At 43.1% G+C, this 25,260-nt stretch overlaps 1 protein-coding gene across 3 annotated transcripts in view; it reads right to left on the minus strand.

Annotated features, from left to right (window-relative positions):
* wdr11 (WD repeat domain 11) overlaps window positions 1-25,260 on the minus strand; it is a 157,924-nt gene that overhangs the window by 98,821 nt on the left and 33,843 nt on the right. For all 3 annotated transcript variants that reach the window (XM_070542160.1, XM_054749853.2, XM_070542161.1), the window contains exons 7-10: window positions 23,178-23,280; window positions 22,614-22,812; window positions 22,177-22,277; window positions 16,433-16,609 (exon numbers count right to left, since the gene is read on the minus strand). In XM_070542160.1, the coding sequence (XP_070398261.1) occupies window positions 16,433-16,609; window positions 22,177-22,277; window positions 22,614-22,812; window positions 23,178-23,280 (580 nt within the window). The remainder of the gene's footprint in view (window positions 1-16,432; window positions 16,610-22,176; window positions 22,278-22,613; window positions 22,813-23,177; window positions 23,281-25,260) is intronic.

A 25,260-nucleotide genomic window follows, 5' to 3' on the forward strand; every position in this document is an offset into this window, starting at 1 on the left:
ATACAGGAAGAAGCTGGAGAACAAACTACAGAGGAACAATATCAGAGATGTCTGGTCAGGGATGAAGAAGATCACAGGCTTCAAGCAGAGCAAGGGTTTCACAGATGGCAGCCTGGACACAGTCAATGAACTGAACAAGTTCTTCAATAGGTTCAGTTCAGGAGCAAACCCAGCATCCTCCCTGCCTGTCCCCAGCCAATCAGACATCCCATCCTCCTCTGATCCAACATTTTCCTGTCACACACCAGCTCTTTTGTCCACTAACGCAGTCATGGACTCTTCTGGTTCTATAAATCTGTCTTCAACCAAGTCAGGAGATGCTGCTGCCCCAGTTACCTCCTCCTCCCACCTATCTGTCTCTAGAAGTCAGGTGAAGAGGCAGCTGGAGAGACTGAACAGGAAGAAGGCTGCAGGTCCAGATGGTGTCAGCCCCAGAGTACTGAAGGCTTGTGCAGAGCAGCTCTGTGGGTTTCTGCAGCACCTCTTCAACCTCAGCCTGACCCAGGAGAAGGTTCCAATCCTGTGGAAGACATCCTGCCTTGTTCCAGTTCCAAAGAAAACTCACCCATCAGTCAATGACGACTAAAGACCGGTTGCCCTCACATCCCACATCATGAAGGTCCTGGAGAGACTCCTGTTGGTCCACCTGAATAAGCAAACTACAAGAAGGGGCACAGCAGACTGCCCTTCTTGAGGACGCTTAGGTCCTTCAATGTCTGTAGCAAGATGCTGCAGATCTTCTACAAGTCTGTTGTTGAGAGTGTAATCTCTTCAGCCATCGTCTGTTGGCGTAGCAGCATCAGAAGCAGGGACCTGAAAAGGCTCAACAGCCTAATAAAAAGGCTGCTTCTGTTCTGGGGACGACTGTGGAACCACTGGAGGAGATGATGCAAAGAAGGATTCTCCAGAGAATCAAGAAAATGATGGACAACCCTGAGCATTCTCTTCACAAGACTGTCCGACAACGGAAGAGTGTCTTCAGTCAGAGGCTTCTTCAGTTTGGCTGCAACACTGACCGCTACTGGAGACCCTTCCTGCCAACAGCCATTGTAATATACAATAACTCTTTGACGACTTGATTATTACTATTATTCTGAGCTACTACAGCAATCAATTTCTCTCTGGGATTAATAAAGTATTTTTGAATTGAATTGAATTCAGCTTAGCATAAACAATGCAAGTGAATGGTAGCAGCTAGCATTTGAATAATTCAAATTCAAAAGGACACCTACTTCTGTAAAAACAAATGTGTGGCTACTAAGCTCATAACCGGTACAGTGTTTTGAAGGAAAAGCAGAGTAAGTTGATCTAAAAATGAAAGAGTTAATGACAAAGAAGGGTTCTTTGGGGGCCGCTGCATTGTGTCTTTGCACCTTCCAGTGGTGCTTTGTCATAATGTAGTCCCAAATCTCAATCAGCTTCTGTAATTCCTTTGTCTTACTTTTTATATTCATTTGTAGTCTGTGATTATTGAGGTCACCAAGAAAAATTAAGATCATTAGAGTAATTTTCATGACTTGTCCACACAAAATGCTAGTTGTTACCATTCATTGACATTATTTATGCTAAGCTAAAGCGAACAGAATGCTGCAATATTATGGTAAATGGCCTGTATTTGTATAGCGCCTTCTCAACCGTCTAAGGCACTTCACAACACAATCAGTCAATCACCCATCCATACGCTGGTGATGATGAGCTACAGTATAGCCACGCACTGACAGACGCGAGACTGCTGAACACTGGTGCCACCAGTGCCTCCGACCACCACCAGCAGGCAAGGTGGGTTAAGTGTCTTGCCAAAAGACACAACAACAGCATTCTCTGGTGGCAGCAGGGATCGAACCTACAACCTTCCAATTGCTGGAAAACCCGCCCTACCTCCTGAGCTACTGCTTACCACTGTATTCGGAGAATGACCGGGCTGGTTACAAAATGCTTTTTTCCACTTATCTAACACAGTGGAATATGACAACAGACAAAAATTCACTTAAGGGTGAAAAATCCCTTAAAAAATGTTCATTTGGATTTTAATTGAATTATTTAAATTTATCTGTAGTCAGTGTTAAAATGTTTGTATTAGAAATATTTAGTATAAAATGTTGACTGAGACATGATAAATTAATTTAACTGACATGATTTAAATTTTATCTGACAAAAAAAAAACATTTTGAATGACACATTGTTTTTTATTCATTTAAGGGAGTCAATCAAAAGTGTAAAATGCTTCCAGATCATTCTGAAGCATGTCAGGATGTCTATATTTAACAAAGTCAGGTGAAACTTGCATTGAATTTTCTCTGGACCGTTACAACTAATATTTTATAAAAATTTTTGTAAACAATTGGGTTTGACTAAATTTACTGTGCTTTATATGATGTTGATTCAGTGATGGATTGTTGTTTTACCATCATACTCAGGTTTTATGGCTTTGATTTCAGTTTGAGTTCTATAAGAACTCTGTGTCTACCTGCCTTGGGACTACAAATGGGAACTAGCCAGTGGCTAAAACCAAACCTGCATATGTCTTCTCTACAGAGATGAATGTTACTGTGTTGCCCTAAACAAACAAAGACGTTAAAATAATCCATTATTTATGTACAAGAATTACATAAAATGCTAAAAGCAACTCATTTTATGCACCAACTTCAAAGGGATGCCTGACAATGCTAGACTGGAGGCATCCTGGTTCAGGTACACAGGTGGCTTTAACACACAGAAACGCTACAAGCAAGACTGTTTCCTTGCTTTCTTTGATTTTCTTGCTTGTATAGCAAAGGTTTTCATGAAAAAAGTATACCATGAATACCAGCTGATGCTGATGTAATAACTGTATAAATTATTTAGAATTAGTTGAACGTTAGAGAAATAAAAATTTGGGACTTCCATTATAAAAAAGCACACAAAGAAAATTTGGGTCAATTTCAACTTTATGTGCAGAAAAAGATCAGGAAAAACTAAACTAAATGCTTCATCTTGCGTTGCATGATGCCGTTTTATTTAATAAACTAATAATTTCCTCACATTATTATTCCCATACAAGCAGCTTTTAGGAAGTTTTATATTTTTAATAGAAGAGAATTTTCTTGGGAACTTTCTGGAAACATTGTAAAAAAGGACGTTCGGAAACCTGCACACAGCCAGCATTCCAACTTAATACTGGGCCAGATTTAAGATACTGATGACTAACTGCTGCTTGCTTGAGCAAACTACTAAAATTATCAACAGTAAAACAACAGAGTTAAATACAGGTGTATTTATAAAACAACAAAGAGTTAAATACAGGTGTATTTATAAAACAACAAAGAGTTAAATACAGGTGTATTTATATCATACAACAGGATAGGGCTGGGCCATAAGGCCTAAGATCAATAACAAGGTATATTGAGGATTTCACCTCGATAGCGATAACTACATCTATGCACAAAAACTAAAGTTGTCCACTAGAAGGGGCTGTCATGTGTATTACATTAAATTACATTGTGATATGACTGGAGGTGGTACAGCCTTTTAAAGAAACATGAACGTCACCAACCTCCACACATCTTTTCATTTTTTACGAGTGAGTTTATTGACACGGGAAAAACGATATTGGTTAGACAGAAATTTCCATTTGTTGCCCAGCCCTGGAACAGGGTCAGACTGACAGGGTCACATTTAGGCATTTTTTAAGTTACTTTCAAAAGACTGAAACTACGTAATCCAGCTTTAAAGTTTTCTGGCAGCTGATGAACATATCACAGAAAAGTTGTGTCAAAGTGCAAATAAAAAGTTTTAACCACTCCCTCTGCTCCCCAGCATCCCACTCAACAAGTTTTACACAGACAGCAAAAAATAAATAAATAAATGAAAACAACAAAATAAAACCACTTCATAAAAGTTCCTGGATCAATTAGTGGTAGGGCCGCTAACCTGGCCTGCCAGACTCGTCCTCTGTTTAATTCTGCACAGAGGAGTCTGGTAACTCACGGGCAGAGAGGCACTTGAGGGGCGGGACTAGCCAGCTCAAAAATAACCAATCAGAAAAAAGATGGAAATGTCGACTGTACCGCGCGATGCTGTACTTTTTTAGCTGTAGTCAAAAATGGCATCTGGTGACAGCGCAAACATCTTTCTTTAGAAGAAAGGCTTTTAGCGCTTTTACTTGTGGTTTTAAAGACGTTCAAGTCATTTAGAACAAAGGAAAGAGCCGCAGCGAACTCCACTTCAGTCGCCATGTTTATGACAAGCTCGGCGTTGTGGTGTGTGATGACGCTGCTCAGCGCTGATTGGCTTGGTTAGAATTCTCACAGGGTGGGGTTATTTGAATAGGAGAGTTCCCAGACCCTTTCTCTGTGCAGAATTAAACACAGGAGGAGTCTGGCAGGCCAGACTAGTAGGGCTGGGCGATATGGTCTAAAATCAGTAACACAACGTATTGAGGATTTCACCTCGATAACGATAAATGGAAGATAACTACAAGTATGTGCATAAACAAAAGTTGTCCACTAGATGGGGCTGTCACATGTATCACGTTCAGTCACATTTTTACATGACTCAAGGTGGTACAGCTTCTTAAAGGGACTTGAATGTTGCCAACCTACACACATCTTTTCATTTTTTTATTATCAAATTTATTGACATGGGAAAAATTATCTTGATAAGAGTCAGAAATTTTGAAAACGATAAATTTTCTATTCATTGTCCAGCCCTAATTAGTGGTAAGACTGAACTTTTAGATTAGAACAAATGAAGAGCCTACTAGCTGTCCCTTTATTGAAACATTGTGTTTACTAGGGCTGCACAATATACCATAAACATATCGTTATCGCGATATCAGCATACACAATATGCATATCGCAAAGAACAGCTAAATATCACAATGAATGGTCAGCTCAAATGTTTGCTACACATAATGCATTCTGTCAATCAAACGGAAGCATGATGTTTTGTTAACAAATCAAATAGAGCTCTTCACCCATTTGGCCAAATGTGTGTTTTCATAGGTAAGATGTCCGCCCCCGAGGCAGATGGCACTTGATTTTGATGGTTAGCAAACACCCGAGTTAGCTTTGTTCTGCTCTTTTTGCTGATTTTGCTTTTGTGTGAATGTGTGTGTGAACAGGTGAATGACTGATTGTGTTGTGAAGCGCCTTGGGGGGGTCCTAGAACCCTAAGAAGGCGCTATACAAATACAGGCCATTTACCTTTCCCGGGATCCACTGATGGTATTTTCTTGTTCATTTTCTTTTCCCTTTCCTTACATCTTTTGCTTTTCTCATTTGAATGATTTTTTTTTTATTGTTTTTGATTACTTTTGTTCCTGAGTTAAGTTTTTTATTTATCGCAAGTAATATCGTCATTGCAATAATTATCATTGTTATCGAATATCAGAGCTATAGCATTTACACATGCTAAAGTGTTGCCCTGCATCTCTATTGAGGCGCTTGCCTTACATTTAACTGGAGACAGAAGGTATGTAGGCACTCAGGTGGAAAAGGACACAGAACAGGAGTGGAGGACCCAGGATGTGTTACCACCTTTGACTACAGTGTGTTTAAGCTAGAGAATCCACTTAAATAAATCCCTCTTCCAATGTTACACAGATATGATGAAGAGTTGCTGAGACGCAGAAAAAAAGATTTGTTTATCAGTGAAATGAATGCAAATTATTCACATCTCCACTGACGATACTACCCCCAAAACACAACTCTAATTACATATACTTCAGCTTTTAAGCTACCTGGACAATCTGTCCACTTCTTTGTATGGATGAAGTAATCCATCTCAATCCCCTACGTAATTACCCGGGTTTTCAAAAGTTAAAATTCAAAAGACAGTTCACAGGAAGTGGAACTGAAAGGCCCACTTCAATAATGTAGCAAGAGACTGTTAAACCATTCCATGAAGCCAGAAGTCATTGGGGACGCGGCAAAATACGCAAACAGAAAACTTAATCAACCTGTTCTAGTTTAGGATTCAGGACGCCATCGAGCACCAGCTGTGCCGAGTCAACCCCACATCATCTGCAGTGTGACGGGCTCCTGCTGCGCCTGGTCCGGAGTTAGAACTGATTGGAAGAAACAAATCTTTGAAATGTTTTGGGGTAAAAGAGATCTTCTGCCTGTAAAGACACACACACACGCAGTCTCTTGAGGAATAACGTGTTAATCACACACCAACAGCTGTGGTTTTTACAGTTCGTCCTGCACAACTGTAGCAGTCATTAAGCGATAGTGTTCTGTGTGCCCCACTATAAACCAGATCCACAAATCTGAGAGAAGCCATGAAAACAGTTGTAAGGTGTGTAGGTTGAAGGAGTTATTATTCATCTGCACGTCTGCAGGACTGAAGGAGGCAATGTGTCTCTGAGGTATGATTCATTTACGTGGGCTACGTCAGGGGAATCGGTGTAGCCATTTTGTCCGCTCCACAACCAAACTGAAGGTTTATGTGTGTGTGGTGGTGGTGGTGGTGGTGGTGGAGGGGGGGTTACGACTGGTACACCAAAGCCTTGAAATTTGTAGAAACCAATGCACATGTGAGTGAAGAAGATGAGACATGAGCAATAAAATAGGAAAATAAAAAGTCAAGCACAGAAATCATTCTTTGTTATTTTGTGGAGGACGTATAACACTTTAATGAAAACTGATGTGCTAATCTAAAACTAATAAATTTAAACTCACTGCCCTCCTTTTTCTTCCTAGCCCGGCAGCTGCCACTAGTGTGTTTGCTGAGACTACATAATCAAAATTAATGATCTGTTACTTTGGGCCAGAAACACTAAAATTGAAGAAAGAGTATTTTAATTCAGCTTAAAGATCAATAAGTTTTTTTGAGAAATCTGAAGAAGGGTTGTAAGACTGCCATGGGTTTAAATTCAATATGTTAATTTTCTTCTCGAACAGCTGATTTAAAAATTCTACCTTAATTCTACCTTAAAGAGCAAGTCACCCCCTACCAGAGTTTTGCTCCACTCCCACTTCCTGTTGGAAAAATGCAAAATATGCTGTTGCCTGGCAAACCGAGAGGGCAGAGTCACTAACAAATACACACACAGGCTCACAACGACATTGATACATATACATATATATACATATATACATTTACATATATACATATAGATATATATACACACACATATATAGACATATATATATATATATATATATATATATATATATATATATATATATATATACATACAGGTGCTGGCCAGTAAATTAGAATATCATCAAAAGGTTGAAAATATTTCAGTAATTCCATTCAAAACGTGAAACTTGTACATTATATTCATGCAATGCACACAGACCAATGTATTTCCGATGTTTATTACGTTTAATTTTGATATTTATAGGTGACAACCAATGAAAACATCAAATCTGGTATCTCAGAAAATTAGAATATTCTAAAGGCCAATGAAAAAATGTTTGTTTCTCTAATGTTGGCCAACTGAAAAGAATGAACATGAAAAGAATGTGCATGTATAGCACTCAATACTTAGTCGGGGCTCCTTTTGCCTCAATAACTGCAGTAATGCGGCGTGGCATGGACTCGATCAGTCTGTGGCACTGCTCAGGTGTTATGAGAGCCCAGGTTGCTCTGATAGTCGTCTTCAGCTCCTCTGCATTGTTGGGTCTAGCGTATTGCATCCTCCGCTTCACAATACCCCATAGATTTTCTATGGGGTTAAGGTCAGGCGAGTTTGCTGGCCAATCAAGGACAGGGATACCATGGTCCTTGAACCAGGTGCTGGTGGTTTTGGCACTGTGTGCAGGTGCCAAGTCCTGTTGAAAGGTGAAGTCTGCATCCCCATAAAGTTGGTCAGCAGCAGGAAGCATGAAGTGCTCTAAAACTTCCTGGTAGACGGCTGCATTGACCCTGGACCTCAGGAAACAGAGTGGGCCAACACCGGCAGATGACATGGCACCCCACACCATCACTGACGGTGGAAACTTTACACTGGACCTCATGCAACGTGGATTCTGTGCTTCTCCGCTCTTCCTCCAGACTCTGGGTCCTTGATTTCCAAAGGAAATGCAGAACTTGCTTTCATCAGAAAACATAACTTTGGACCACTCAGCATCAGTCCAGTCCTTTTTGTCCTTGGCCCAGGCGAGACGCTTCTTGCGCTGTTTCTTGTTCAAGAGTGGCTTGACACACGGAATGCGACACCTGAATCCCATGTCTTTCATGAGTCTCCTCGTGGTGGTTCTTGAAGCGCTGACTCCAGCTGCAGTCCACTCTTTGTGGATCTCCCCCACATTTTTGAATGGGTTTGTCGTCACAATTCTCTGCAGGGTGCGGTTATCCCTAGAGCTTGTACACTTTTTTCTACCACATTTTTTCCGTCCCTTCGCCTGTCTGTTAATGTGCTTGGACACAGAGCTCTGCGAACAGCCAGCTTCTTTAGCAATCACCTTTTGTGTCTTGCCCTCCTTGTGCAAGGTGTCAATGATTGTCTTTTGGACAGCTGTTAAGTCAGAAGTCTTCCCCATGATTGTGGTGCCTTCAAAACAAGACTGAGGGACCTTTTAAAGGCCTTTGCAGGTGTTTTGAGTAAATCAGCTGATTAGAGTGGCAGCAGGTGTCTTCTATATTCAGCCTTTTCAGAATATTCTAATTTTTTGAGATACCAAATTTGGAGTTTTCATTAGTTGTCACTTATGAATATCAAATTTAAATGTAATGAACATTGGAAATACATTGGTCTGTGTGCATTGCATGAATATAATGTACAAGTTTCACGTTTTGAATGGAATTACTGAAATATTTTCAACCTTTTGATGATATTCAAATTTACTGGCCAGCACCTGTATATATATCAGTGTTTCCCCTAGGAATTTTTCCAGCTGTGGTGGTGGCTCGGGGGGGGGGGGGGGGGGGGGGGGTTTAAATTATGACACGTCTCACCTTTATGTTACTATTGCTTTATTTGATGCACTCCACTCTGAAATGCACCAATCCAGCAACTGCTGCATTTAAATAACTAGTATTAACAGTGAATACACCAATATTTGAACAAGAATAATTTTTGTTTTAAACTCTCAGTGACACACTTTGCAGGGAGGATTGGCATTTAATTTTTCTTGGTGTCTGGAAAAACATCTCCTTCTGCCCCCTTTATTTGACTTTCTGCCCCCTTTATTTTGGTCCAAGACCATTACTGGGCTGGCCCTATTAAACACCTTCTACACTCCTGCTTAGTAGACTTAATGAAGTATTTTTAAGCCAGTATAAAAATGACTGAAACACAAATTTACTTGGCATTATTGACCAATATCTTTGATTTAATTTATTTGTTAAGAACATCAAGATGCATTACAGTGAACATTATAATAAAGTACATTTTTCTATAGTGCAGAGAGGAGACAACTCTGATTTGATCTCATTTCAGAGAAAAATAGAACAGGTCAGATGCACCTAATAAATAAAATTACTAACATAAACTCAGGAATCTGTTTCTTTGCTTCATTGTTCTGGTGCTGAAAATATCACTAATGCAGATCAAAGGAGATACAGATGAATGCACCTCTTATTTATTATTTGGAAATTAGTGGGTTTTGTTTACATCAATACATTATTTTAAATCTGAAATTGATATGGATTGATCAGAAGTTGCAATTGTTTATTTGAAAACTATTTACAGAGCAGCCTCAGAAGTGAGATTAAATATTTTTGATCACAACAGTAAAGGCACTATTACAGAACAAGTTTTTCAGTTAAATCAGAACATTATTATTTAAGTGCATGAATTAATACATCTCAACTCATGCAGTAGGAACTAGGAAATATGAAATACTAAAACCACTTTATTTTAATTTGATTAAACAGATTTTTTCCTAACGTTGTTGGCATTTTTCCCACACAGTTAAACAAACAATGTTGATTGAGGTGTGTGTGTGAGAGAGAGGGAGAGAGAGTTAAAATAATAAAAAATAAAAAACACACGACTGGAGCGCAGGCAGTGACCGACGCATGCACGAGCCGTTTTCAGCTCTGTCTTGTCAAATGCACCACGTACGTTACGAAAAAAGTAACTTTAAATATTAAACTGAAAAAGAGGCGAGCTGAAGAAAACCTAGGGAGTTCTGAAGAAACGTGAGCAACAGCAAAGCAAGCGCAGACAGATCCGTTACTGTCTGTGTGTGCGCGTGGATGCCTGAGCCGAGCTGACTGAGCTCCCGGCTGCAGATTTTGTGTGTAGGGAGGGGCGGGCGCTCTATGTGACGGACCAATCACAGAGCGTGAAGACAGTCAGTTACCCAATGAGGATTTTCCTTCAGCACGATTACAGATATTTATGAGTTTTACTCGTTTCATGCTCGTATTCGTCAAAAATGCTTTATCTGTACCGGATACTCGTTTCACCCTAGCTGTAACCACCCTGCCCTGCCTCCTCCTCCTTGCTGCCTGCCGGCTGTGATCACAAGCAACAACAGAGTAGTTCCCGCTGCCTCTTCGGGAAACGGCGCAAAAAAAAATTCGTCTTCGTCTTCGTCTTCCTCCGCTTATCCGGGTCCGGGTCGCGGGGGCAGCATCCCAATTAGGGAGCTCCAGGCCGTCTTCTCCCCGGCCTTGTCCACCAGCTCCTCCGGCAGGACCCCAAGGCGTTCCCGGACCAGATTGGAGATGTAACCTCTCCAACGTGTCCTGGGTCGACCCGGGGGCCTTCTGCCGGCAGGACATGCCCGAAACACCTCCCCGGGGAGGCGTCCAGGAGGCATCCTGACCAGATGCCCAAACCACCTCAACTGGCTCCTTTCGATCTGGAGGAGCAGCGGTTCTACTCCGAGTCCCTCCCGAATGTCCGAGCTCCTCACCCTATCTCTAAGGCTGAGCCCGGCCACCCTACGGAGGAAACTCATTTTGGCCGCTTGTATCCGCGATCTCGTTCTTTCGGTCATTACCCAAAGCTCATGACCATAGGTGAGGATTGGGACGTAGATCGACCGGTAAATCGAGAGCCTGGCTTTCTGGCTCAGCTCCCTCTTCCCCACGACAGATCGGCTCAGCGTCCGCATCACTGCAGACGCCGAACCAATCCGCCTGTCGATCTCCCGATCCCTCCTACCCTCACTCGTGAACAAGACCCCGAGATACTTAAACTCCTCCACTTGAGGTAGGACCTCTCCCCCGACCCGGAGGTGGCAAGCCACCCTTTTCCGGTCGAGAACCATGGTCTCAGATTTGGAGGTGCTGATCCTCATCCCAGCCGCTTCACATTCGGCCGCGAACCTACCCAGCAAGAGCTGAAGGTCAGAGCTGGATGAAGCTAGGAGGACCACATCATCCGCAAAAAGCAGAGACGAGATTCTCCTGCCACCAAACTCGACACACTCCACACCACGGCTGCGTCTAGAAATTCTGTCCATAAAAGTGATGAACAGAACCGGTGACAAAGGGCAGCCCTGGCGGAGTCCAACCCTCACTGGGAACAGGTCCGACTTACTACCGGCTATGCGGACCAAACTCACGCTCCTCTGGTAAAGGGACTGAATGGCCCTTAACAGAAAGCCACCCACCCCATACTCCTGGAGCGTCCCCCACAGGGTGCCCCTGGGGACACGGTCATAAGCCTTCTCCAAATCCACAAAGCACATGTGGATTGGTTGGGCAAACTCCCATGCCCCCTCCATCACCCTTGCAAGGGTATAGAGCTGGTCCACAGTTCCACGGCCAGGACGAAAACCACATTGCTCCTCCTCTATCTGAGATTCAACTATCGATCGGACCCTCCTCTCCAGTACCTTGGCGTAGACCTTTCCAGGGAGGCTGAGGAGTGTGATCCCCCTTGTTGAGGGTCTGACCTCATGAGGAAATTACTATGCAGTTATTTTCTCCAAAATGACTGTGCTTAAATTGCTCTGAAAAGCAAATAATCACATCAGCGCCAAGGAACTTCATTTCCCATGATGCTTTGCACACGGAAGCATTGGGATGATGTCACCGCCTAATACCAGAAACACGTTCTGCGCATGTGCGGGAGGCGGGAGCTTGGAGCTTTCCCGCGACTTCAAAGACTATAAATCATGAATGAGACAAAGAAACCTCGTTCTTTTGCCCAGGATACCTGGCGGTAAGGACACGCTTGTCGAACGCTCCGACAACTTGAGCACGCGGAAGCTCTAAGTGCCCAAGTTGAGCCCACGCAACCGCTGGAAGCCACTCAACTCCATCGGGACCTGACTGGGAACGAGCGGAGCTCCATTCAGCTCTCAGAGACGCTGTAAGTTGTCAAACTCAGCACAAAAGAAACTTCGTCCTCTTTGTGTCCAGCCCGTGGAGAAACACTCCCGGAGAACGCCAAACAACGGAGAAAGCATCAAACCGACGGATGACGCTGAAAACTGCGGAGAAAACGGAGAACCGTCAAATCAAACAGCTGGGGACGCCTTGCTGCTCTGGTGATCAGAAAACTCATTTCTCTCTCTCCTTTTCTTCTCCCGTTTCCTCTATAGTCCAGAATAAGCAATAAAACCGCGCTATTGCTTAAAAGTAGCTTCGTGTTCTCCTCTTTCGCTCCCAAAACACGTCCGCCGGGTCATTTTGAAAGAATAAACTGCTTATTGATCATTGTTTGGTATCTTTAAATGTTTTCTGCTTGGCCACGTGGTTAAACTAAAAGATATTATTCGTGATTAATCCTTTGTGTTGTTTCATGATCCTTTGAAATGTTTTGAGTGATTTAAGGTTAAGTTACTGATGATTCTAAGTGCCTTGGAAGTTAAAGTGCAAGTTGCCACTCACACTTTAGCCAGACAAAGGGGTCAGCCATCTTGCATACAGACTTCATTTTAGAAACACACACACACATACATACACACAAAACACCTTGAACATTATTTTGAATATACATCCTTTTATTATATCACATGGTTATTATTCATTTATGCCACTGTTTATTCATTTGACAAATTGTTAATTAAACGTTATAAAATTCAGATTTTCGTCTCCAGTAGCTTTGTTGTGTCGAAGAGAAGTCTCTGCTCCAAGGATTCTACGAACTTCAAGAAAGACTGATAAGAGTTTTGGATTCAATTTTTCCCCGGTTAAAGGGGAATGGTGCCCCGTATATCTAAGAATATCTTAATTAATTAATAAATCAGTAAATATTTACATATTTACAGAATTTATTGAAGAATCCAAAAGTAAGTTAAAGCTTACGAATTGTTCGCTCCTAATAACCCCAACACCCTATAGTTGGAACACACCCTCAGGTCACCCTTCTTAAAGATGGGGACCACCACCCCGGTCTGCCACTCCCTAGGAACTGCCCCCGATGACCACGCAATGTTGTAGAGACGTGTCAACCATGACAGCCCTACAACATCCATAGCCTTGAGATACCCAGGACGAACCTCATCCGCCCCCGGGGCTCCGCCGCTGTGTAGTTGTTTGACTACCTCAGCAACTTCTGCCCCCGAGATCGGACAGTCCATCCCCAGGCCTCCCAGCTCTAGTTCCTCCTCGGAATGCGCATTGGTGGGATTGAGGAGCTCCTCAAAGTATTCCTTCCACCGTCCGACTATAGCCTCAGTTGACGTCAGCAGCTCCCCATCCCCACTGTAAACAGTGTGAGCGAGTTGCTGCCTTCCTCTCCTGAGGCGCCGGACAGTTTGCCAGAACCTCTTTGGAGCCGATCGATAGTCTTTCTCCATGGCCTCACCAAACTCCTCCCACGCCCGAGATTTTGCCTCGGCAACTGCCACTGCTGCACCCCGCTTGGCTATCCGGTACCTGTCTGCTGCCTCCGGAGACCCACAGACCAGCCACGCCCTGTAGGCCTCCTTCTTCAGCCTGACGGCTCCCCGAACCTCTGGTGTCCACCAGCGGGTACGGGGGTTGCCACCACGACTGGCACCGGCCACCTTACGACCACAGCTAGCAACAGCCGCCTCGACAATCGCAGAGTGGAACAAGGCCCACTCGGACTTAATGTCCCCCACTGCTCTCGGGACGTGGTCAAAGCTCTGCCGGAGGTGGGAGTTGAAGACCGTCTTGACAGGTTCTTCTGCCAGGCGTTCCCAGCAGACCCTCACTATGCGTTTGGGTCTGCCAGGTCTACGCGGCATGTTCCCTTGCCATCTGATCCAACTCACCACCAGGTGGTGATCAGTTGACAGCTCCGCCCCTCTCTTCACTCGGGTGTCCAAAACATACGGCCGCAGGTCAGATGATACGACTACAAAATCTATCATCGACCTGTGACCTAGGCTGCCCTGGTACCAAGTGTACCGGTGGGCATCCTTATGTTCGAACATGGTGTTCGTTATGGCCAAACTGCGGCTTGCACAGAAGTCCAATAACAAAACACCGCTCGAGTTCAGATTAGGTGGGCCGTTCCTCCCAATCACACCCCTCCAGGTCAAGCTGTCATTGCCCACGTGAGCATTGAAGTCCCCCAGCAGGACAATGGAGTCCCCTGATGGAGCACTATCTAGCACTAGCAAAAAAAAATAATAATAAATTAAAAATCAATAAAACTTGGGATCTTGTAGGCGTGGTGCTGGGATTTCAGCTACGCCTATGTAAGGGAAACAACATATATATATATATATATATATATATATATATATATATATATATATATATATATATATATGTGTGTGTGTGTGTGTGTGTGTGTGTGTGTGTGTGTGTGTGTGTGTGTGAGTGTGTGTGTGTAGCATCATGAATGCCCTGTTTTTGACCTAAAGGTCATGCTCTGCTGCGTCTGCTCAAGCAGAGACATAAAGTCTCTGACAGACTAATCTACATGAGATAGTGACCAAGGTCTTTCATGCACTCTGCTCCTCTGAACTGCTTCACCTCTTTACAGCTCAAGACAAGATGGAGAACTCTTTTGATAAATACATAATCAAACAACTTTGTTATTGCCAATAATAATGTGAGCCCAATGTTCAATCAATCTGTGAAATGACAATGTTATTACTTGATATTATAATCCTGTCATCAGTAGTATTTTACAAGTTATTATAATCTTGGACATTTGCACTAGACACGTGATGACACAGAGTAATGCTAAAGTCACACGACACATTTCCTTTTGTCTGATCCAATCAGTACCTTCGTTTCTGGCTAGGCGTGGTTATCTGTGGTGTTTGTATAAACCCTCTTTTGCATGTCAAATTCTGATTTGCCAGTAAACGAAAATATGACAATTATAAAAACTATTCCCCGCCACCCTTTCTTTAGTTCAAGCGTTCTAGAGAAGTCTCGGACCGGCCATCCGGACTTCCTCTTCAGCCAAAACGAACCTCGACAAGCTGGATAAAATCTGTTGCAAGTTACACCTGACCGCAACGGTCCCTTCAGAATAAAAGCTGAACCTCACGACCCCTTCAGGGTCTCGGAGACGCCAGTGATAACCTGTCGTGACCTGGAAGCATTCCGAGACTAGACTGGTCAGCACCGCTGCTTTTCTACCGGCTTCGGTTCAAAGGAGGGTCCAAAAAGACCTCGACATTCTGGATCTAAACGGAGGCTTCCCCTGGGGTACGTAGACCGACAGATGGCGTTTCATGTGTGTTATAAATCTCCGACTAAAGTTTAGAGCGAAACATTCACTCCCACTCAGAACTAAAATGCTTCTCCGGATCCGTTGGTTCTGATAACAACATTCCACACACACACCATCATCTCACGTCTAACTCCACCTTAGTCCATCAGTACACAGAGTGTTAAAGTTAGACTTGTTTAAATTGTGTAGAAATAAATTTCTTAACTATTTTAAACCTGACTCTCTCTCTCTCCTCTGAGTTAATACGAAGTGTCGCTTAATCCCTGCAATAAAAAGCTCTGATCTTCTGGTTAAAATATTCAAAGACCCATCAGATTGATATTTCATATTTCTATGGAATCTCACATTTTATGGTTCATAAGTAAGATGTAAACTACCCATTCTTTACACACACATATATATATATATATATATATATAATGATAGAAATGTGCCATAAACAAATACATAACAACTATGCCATTTTCTTCTGATAATTTTAATCATGAACAAATCAAAACTTTTGAACTGTTTTCCAAAGTGAACGATGAGAGCCGAGTCCTTTTAGAGAACCGTTCATCTTGTCTTCCAGTAAACACCCCCCATCCCATTGAGCCATAAGTCCCATCAGTAATCTAAAACTAATATTATTATTTTGATTTATACACGTAGTAGATTGGATGGTTACCACGTTCCCCCAGTAATCAGAAGAAACAACTCCCATTTGTCATTTGTCCCACTTTATTCATGTTACTCTATCAATGGCTGCTCCCAGATCCTTGAGATAGTCTGGACTGCATCAGAGACCAGACTCTTTAGCATCTGCACCACTACTGGCTTCCAGTTGCCCCAATGCCTTATCCTGAAGTGGCACATGTACTGATTTTTGGAGCACATATAAACTCAAAGTTGCAGGAACCATCACTTGTTGTAAAGAGAGGAATTCCTACTCACCTACAGCCAGAAGTGGCTGGTAGTGGTTGATGTTTTTGGTAGTGAGAGGTGGACACATGCGGATTGCAAACGGCGGCAGCGGCAGACCAGACAGCAGGCCCGTTAGGAGGAACTTCAACTGGACTTCCTGCTGGTAGGAGGATGGAGGAAGAGTCTCACCGGCAATCAGGGTCTGACCTGGATGAATCACAAGGAGAGTAAGAGAGTGGAGCTCTTTGGTGCCACCAACTTGTTTTTCTTTCATCCTTCCTTATGCTTTATTTCAATGAGAACACTGCAGCAGTTCCCAGCATTTCAGTTAGAAAAGATAGAGTAATACACATTTCACATCCGATGTTTTGTTTAGTCTCTGTTCCAAATCCATCAATAATGTGTGCTGATAAAGAAAACAGCGTTTACCTTAACACTGATGTGATCCAATTTAGATGACACAGTACTCATGGCAGCTGAAAGAGTCAATTTATGCCTGAATCACGGCCTCAGTTTAATGGCTTGGTTTCAAATATTCTACTGTCATCTATGCTGCTGCTGCTGCTGCTGCTGCTGCTGTTGTAGGAAGCCGTCTGAGTTGTTTTTGTAGAATAAAAAGGAACAAGACAGCTTCTGTAATGAACCTACCATTAGAAAGGATATCTGAACCAACCAAGATAACAAAGGTAAGAACCCAGACACAAACTAATAAAGGGACTGAGGAGAAAGCATGCGTGTACAGTAGCACGCACAACTGGCACTATGGACAATTTAACACTTAAAGCTATTGCTTTCAGACTGGTTTCAGTGCTTCAGCTATAAACTTCACATTGGACAGCTCTCTGGAGACCAGAAACTTCACCTACCAGTTTTGTGGTTTGGTTAAGAAGACTAGCGGGAGGTCTCTGCCTGCTTTACGGCTGTTAACTGTTGACTATGCTAGTAGCTCGTATAAATGCTAGCAGTTAGCTTTTTGCCAATCATAAACCAAAAGAACAAGAAGAAGAAGTTTGCTTTTTTTTTAATTAAGAGAGTAATATATTTAGTCCAACAGTGTGGATCTTTTTACTTTGTGGCTTATTTATTACAAGTTGGCTTGTGTTAGCATTATCTCGTTGTTAGCTATCAACAGCAGGCTGTGGCAGGAATGTTTACGACAGCTGTAATTCCACTTTGAACCACTAGGAGAGAGAGGCTGTAAATGTATTTAGTGTTGCTTTAAAAATGCTTTGGTTATGTAATAAACAATGCCCTGGTCTAGTGCAGACATTTTGCAAACAAAATGATGGAAATGGGATGAGAAGGACTCAAATTCTAGTTTAGGATTTTTTTTTCAGTCATAATCGTTCTATAGGCGATACAAAACATGTTAATGAAGTTCTTGGTACTAAATCTCTCACATACAGCCATCTGAGCAGCTTTATTCTCAACAGTTTCAGGAATCAGAACCTTCCAGAAGGAGCCGTTTCAGGGCTCTGTCACCTTAACCTTACTTTCCACTAGATGCCAATCGGCGACAAAACCTACTTCGTGGCAGTTAGCCGCCGTTATAGAGGATGGGTTCCTTTACACCGGCCGCGTGGCATCATGTTTTGGATGCGTCCCTGAAGCAAAGGGACGCATCATTACGTTTCAAGTCTAGTTTTGATGCACTATACTTCAAAGGTGTGACCAAGTCACTGCTTTGCAAGTCACAAGTCTTTCCAGTCAAGTCTCGAGTCAAGTCCAAGTCAAAGACAACCAAGTCCAAGATGAGTCCAAAGTCAATGATGTGGAAGTCCAAGTCAAGTCCAAGTCCTTAACTTTGAATTTTCAAGTCATAATTAAGTCATCTGTCCAACTTCAATTTAATGACAATGATAATAAACAAATTCCAGAATTAAAGCGTCATTTATTTGCTCAAACAAGCAGGAAGTACAACTGAAACTGATTATAAACAAAGAGCTGCTGCAGTTAGCAGAACAAGATCAAACCCAGAACAAAGAATGATTTATGATTTTTGTCCATGTCGTGCCACTTTTGTGCCAAAATATCAAATATGCTCAAGTCATCATCAAGTCAACAGATGCAAGTCGATTCAAAACACAAGTCATTGACGTATAGACCCTTTTACTACCTACGTCATCAAAAGTTGCGCGCGCAGCCTGGCAACGAGAGTGAAGGCTTCCTCATTCACACTCGATACTAAAACAGCGTTTTAAACCCTTTGTTTTGAAGTTCTGAGCACATAAAAATGTCGGGTTGTTGCGTGTACGGATGCCAGAATCGCTCCTCTTCAAGCAGTGGACTGAAACTTTACAGAATTCCGAAGGGAGCACATCCATTTCAACAAAATCGGCGGCGTCTGTGGCTGCAGGCCGAAATGCTCGAGTTTGTAGCGCCCATTTTATATCAGGTAAGGTAATTATGTACTAAGGTTACATATAAATTTATACGCTTTATTTGATGCTTCAAATTAACATTTCATTCTAGTTCATCTGTATTTTCCCACTGCATATTAGTATAAACTGTATTTCTCTAAAATTAACACGATTGTACTCTGAGCACGCTAAAAAAAGAAACCTATGCTATACTCACCCTGCCATGCAGGTACGTAGTTCTCTGGTTTGTTTACTATGACCCAAGCCTCGTACATAGCAGTCTTGTGTCCTTGTCTTTGGCTAGGAAGGACTTCTGCCTTCAAGACGCAAAACTCAGAGTCTATGTCGTGATATTTTACTTTCTGTACGTGGCCACAGACAACATAGCTGTATGCATCTAATGATTTGTATGCCCGTAGCTTCTCACGTGTGTACTTACTGGGCCTCTCCACTAAAAACATATATATATCTGGCCACGCACCTACATCTTCCACCCATTCCGTAATGCCACAGGGATCCGGGAGTCTGTTGCCATTCGTTAAAGTGAGTTTAATAATATAACATTCAAGATTTGCCGGTGATAACCCCGCAGCGTAGCTTGATAAAGCCTGAAACAACGCCATTCTCTGTTGCCAAGCTGCGCGCGCATTCTCGCTGACGTCATATTGTTTACAAACAGAAAAAGGGTCTATAAGTCTGAGTCAAGTCGTTTGCGAGATCAGCGGCGTGGAATTCTTTTACTCCCGTTTCCTGTCTGAAACTCTTCCTGTTGAAAGAGACCTCACATGTAAAATGCTTCTATTACATTACACACCACTTTCACATCCGGTGGAAAGAAGAGGTGTAAAAACAAGTTGTTGCTGGCCACGCCCACCTATCCACTGATTGGCTGCTATGAGATAAGGACCTCTAGCATAGAAAAAGACCAACTGAGGATGAGGCTATCGATTGTCATTAGTTGCAGCCCTACAATGAACCGGGTTGCTATGAAATCCAGGTCCTTGGTAATACAACTGTCTTTGATTTATTATAATCCAAACAGTTCTTTGTCATTTTAATTGTTATAGCAATATTTATTAGATGAACTGTGCAGCTCCAATGTCAGGGGTGGACCTTTAAAGCGCCCGAGCGCCAATGGCGCTAAATTTTCTCGTCGGGCGGTAAATAATTGACGACTTGCCGCCCGGGTGGCGCCCAAGCCTTGTTTGTCATTTACACACTGGCTTTCACCTACATCATGGCCGCGCCCTATAAGAAGCCGCCGTTTTCGTTTCGCGCACTTGAACCTGTGCGCCTCTAGTCACATACTGCACGTACTGCACTATGTGACTAAAGGCGCGCAGGCGTGCATGTACTGCACGTACAAGTGCAGTACGTGCACGATTCTAGTCACGTGAACTATAAGTTCACTATAAAAGGCGAAGTGGAACCACGCTAGAAACACACAAGCATGCCGGAAGATGGCGCCACCATTGGGATGGGATTTCTTGATGAAACCTCCAGCAAAACGCTTTAAAACTGGTGAGGAGAATAGAGACAGTTCAAAACGGTATGAAGTAGAGAAGCGTGTGCGTAGGTGGAATGATTCTTGGCGGTTTAAAGAAGACGGGAGGTGCCGAGAATGGCTCGAGTACAGCAAAGCGGAGTTGGTGATGTACTGCGTTGTATGCCGGAAGTATGCAACGACAAAATCGAGTTTTGTTGAGGGAACAAACAAATTCAAACTTGAATACGTTATTATATTTGTGAATGTGTACAAAATAAAGGTTTGTTACATTTAAAACGGTTGAGTTGTTATTTTGACTCGTTTTGGCAGCTGACCTGCGGGAACGGTAGATTCTTGGCGGGGCCGGTAAATTTTCAGAGTTACCGGCCCGGCTGGCCGGTTGGTTTTAAAGTTAATGTCCACCCCTGAATGTGTAGCCAGAACTATGAACCTTTGTTTTTTATGTTTTTGTACAAGTTTAAAAGAAAATGCATAAAGCTTAAACTTCCATTATGAATCTCATCGTTAGAAAATAATAAATGACATCATAAGACTGTGAGAGCGTCCTTCTACAATTTCAAATGAAGGTATAAAAGAAATCCAAACAAACAAAGAGTGGAAACCTCAGAATCCCATGTGAAGCCCTTAAAAATACATAAATACAGTAGAAAAGTCTAACTGCCACGGTTGCAGCTCTTGCCTTTAGCTATGATCAGTCTGATTCTTTGTGTGTGGAAATGACAAAAGCATTTTTTTTTTACAAGTTGAATTTTAATACCCAAAAATTTCTAACCGCATTACAGTAAATTTAACTAGCAACTGTCAGACTGAGCTACAGCTACTGACAGCACCTGCTTAAAATCTGAGTGGGTTTTTGGAGATGAAAGAGAAGGCAAAATCCTCTCCTCTCATTAAAGCAGGGTGTACTACTCCAACGTATCAACAAATTATCCAGGTCAGTGAATGTTTGCCACTGAACACGACTGATAAGACAGGTGGATTCAGAAACAGAAGGCTGAAGCAGTAGAAGGTTTCAAACAGAGAGAGAGCGAGAGAGAGAGAGAGAGAGAGAGAGAGAGAGAGAGAGAGAGAGAGCGAGAGAGTGAGAGAGAGAGAGAGAGAGAGAGAGAGAGAGAGAGAGAGAGAGAGAGAGAGAGAGAGAGGGAGGGCCAAGAGAATGTGGGAAAAGACATCCAGACTGGGAGAAGAAAGCTGATCTGTGAGGTGTGCAAAAAAACAGAGACAAAGTATCCTGATGCACAGTCTGACATGCACACACACACACGCACACACACACGCAAACACATGCACACATGCACACACACACATGCAAACACATGCACATGCACAGACACACACACGCAAACACACACACGCAAACACACACACACATGCACACACACACATGCAAACACATGCACATGCACAGACACACACACGCAAACACACACAAACACACAAACGTGCAAACAACCACGAGCACACAAACACACATATGCATGTACACACACACCCACACACACATATGTTCATTTGCACGTGCACACATACACTCACACACGCACACATTTACATAGATACGCATGCACACACACATATGTTCATTTGCACGTGCACACATACACTCACACACGCACACATTTACATAGATACGCATGCACACAACACACATAAGCATACACAGACACATGGAAACACACACACACATGCACGCACGCACGCACACACGCACGCATGCACGCACACACACACACGCACACACAGTGTCCTTCACACTAAAAGGTAAATTTAAAAAAATAAATAGAATGCCATCTTTTTGTGATTTATTTTTTTGCCTCAACAAAAAGTCAAACAAGCTCTTTGCTTTAAAGCATCAAACCATCCATGTAAACACACCAGGCAGCAATAAGCATGACGCGTAGTCGTACCAATCATGCTGTTGAGACAGAGGTCCTGAATTCGTTTCTGGTTTGGACCCAGAGGAGCTCCACAGAAAGCCACGGGGGAGTAGAGCGGCGACAGCCCTGAACTGGTACAGAAGCAAAAGGAGAAAAAACATTCATCAAAAACGTATCTAGCTTGAATGAAACGTTTCTGTTTCTGCATGCAAGCGAGCTGGGAATGATGAACACTAGTTGAGCAAATGATGGACGTAATCTGCTTTGTAATAAATTGCTGCCCTACGGAGCAACCAACAAATTCTCACAGGATAACGTGTGTTTCCACTTCTTGTTTTGATCACATGCTGCTTAATAAAAAGCAACGATGATTCTCAGGAAAAAATGCAGACGAATGTGATGTGATGAAACCAAGTGAACAAGATGACACTACTCAGCTTTTCCTGCAGAACTATTTGTTTGTGTACCTCGGATTGGCAGCGGCCCTTCCTGTGTGGCCTTTCAGTTCCCAGAGCATAACTCTCCCATCGCTGACCATAAGAGCAGCTTTGTTTTCATTCACAGGGCAAATAACCATGCGATACGGCCGGACTGTCTTGGTGACTCTTATGGCGTCACATTGGGAGCGAAGGTCGTAGACGAGTTCCTGAACATTCTGCTCTGGGTCTGTGAAAGCAGAGACAACGTTTGAGAAAGAGTGAGGCAAGAGCTGAAATGATGAGGTGATACTGAACATTTTACCTGCAAAGTTACAAAAAAGAGGAAAGAAACATGGAGACTCTAAAGATGTTTCAGGAAATAAGAAAAGGAGCAGAGAGAGATGTGTGTGAAGGAGATTATAAGGAGACTTAAATCAACAGACGAGAATAATAATACACTCCCAATGGTCTAGAACACCAAGTCAAAGATAAGTAAGATGGTAAGAAGATAGATGCCCAGTGAAGCGTGGATAAAGGCTGTTTAGACTGAAGAGTGAGAGATGACACAGGACTTGCTGTTGTGTTTAGTGTGAGCCATTTCCATGTTCCTACCTGCTGCTTCGTCTGGAACAGATGTGGAGCGACACACTCGCAGTGTGATGCAACCGTTCTCGTGTAGACAGTAAAGGGCATCTCTCTGAGAGCAGGGAATGACCTAAAACCACAGGTCAGGAACAAGAAAGGGTTAAGATCTCAGCCTACAGCTGGCGTCGGGGCCTAACAGAAGCCCTACTAAATCATTTGTTCTAGGGCAATCCCAGTGTGGTTTGGTTTGACGGCCTTTTCCCAACTATCCCCCAACCTGGTCCCAAATCAGACCTAAGCAACAAACTCTCACTCTCTTCTTCCAGCTCTTGGCGGGTGCAGACGCTTTTCTTCTCCTCTCCTCCATATCTCATCCTCAAGGCCTTTGTCTGTCTGTGTGTGCTGGGTGCACGGCTGCTTCTGCATTTTTCTGGAAACTGAAATTTACTAAAATGGATCTCATCAGTTGGTCTATCAACGCGATTGATCAAATTTTTTCAACGATGAGAACAGGAGAAGGGGCTCCCAGATGCCCTGCCGGGACAGACCCAGTTGGACACATCATGGACTCCTGGAAACAGTGGAACTTGATCTGTCTTTCTGATACGTCTTTGGAGGACTCTGAAGACGTGTTGATATTCGTGGTGTTGGTGTCGGGTTTCCTGCTCATTGGCCTTGGAGGCTGCCTGGCTTACCGGACAATTAACAAGCTGTCGAGGAATATTGGCCAGATCCCGGAGCTCAGAGATGGTTTGCACCGCGCTGTGAATTCAGAGACTCACATAATTGTCAAGATGAATGATAAGCTTGGAACTTTGGCGGAGATTCATTCTTTGGCACAGAAGACGGATGCCATCAAGGATAGAGTGGACGAACCAGCACGGATTGGGATAGTTTAATGTCCATTATTGGGATTTTGAGAGATTGAGGACGAAGGAACTGTAAGACAGAGAAGAAATTATCTCTGTCTGGCCCCAAAACAATTTCTAATCGGAATCTGGGGCCCTTGAGCCTGCAAGGCTCCAACGAAAACTCCCCCCTCAGAAGAGACGTGGAATGTGCCGTCGCTATGGCAACTCAACTCTGTCTCCTATCCCAGCCTGGGCGGGACTGCGGGAAGGCCGCTGAAACGTTCCAGGGTCACTGCAACCCTCCAACCCTCAATGCTCCTCCCCCTATCCACACTGAGGTGACACGCGCTGCTTATCGTGGCTGCAGGAACTGAAGTGGGGATAGTCCCAACCCACCACCCCACCTAGTGGACACTTATGTTGTGTTGTCTGAAGTCTGTTGCATATCTGTCTGAGGTGTTTTTTTGCAGAGCAAAGCTGCCCTCCCAGTGGAGGGTAACTCTGAAGTGCCTTTTTTTCCTCCACCTGAACCAATCCTCATGTAACCCTCTTATCTCTATTAAGGTAGCGTGACTCAGGGTTGCGAATGACCACAGTCACCGATTCTTGTCATGTGTCTTCCCCATGTATGTCTGATCTCTGAATTGTCTGTACTGAAACTCTATCTTCCCTCTGGGATTAATAAAGTGTCTTTGATTTGATTTGATTGAAATGAAAAATCCAAAAACTAGCTTGTAAATTATTTTGTGAAACATAACTGCGGTTGTGTTGTTATGTTTTTTTATGCCGACTCAAAAAGCAGCACAAAAAAATTAACTCACTGCTAGAGTGATGAACCGGCAACTGCACTTTATGCATGAGCCAAATCGAACAGCAACACTTCTGCATCAGAGCGAACTTTTACTAAACTCATTATCAGTGATGCAAACTGGCGGAGTGACAAGCACTTTATAATGCTTAGAGAGGAGAGGGCTGTGGCTGAGTAATGTCTCTTAGCTTCTGCTCTCGGTCCCTTTCAGAACATTAGCCTAACCTAGACAGGCTCAGTGTTTTCAAACCATAAAGGCAGTCATTAAAAACAAAATCCACACAGAAAAAACAATCCATGAATAATGAGAAGAAACAAAAGAAATATAGAATATTTTTTTTCACATGAGAGGAAAACATGGAACACCTAAACCAGGGGTGTCAAACTCATTTTAGCTCAGGGGCCACATTGAGGGAAATCTAGTCCCAAGTGGGCCGGACCGGTAAATTAA

Source organism: Nothobranchius furzeri, chromosome 12 (assembly GCF_043380555.1).
Source record: "Nothobranchius furzeri strain GRZ-AD chromosome 12, NfurGRZ-RIMD1, whole genome shotgun sequence".
In the NCBI taxonomy this organism is placed as follows: Eukaryota; Metazoa; Chordata; class Actinopteri; order Cyprinodontiformes; family Nothobranchiidae; genus Nothobranchius; species Nothobranchius furzeri.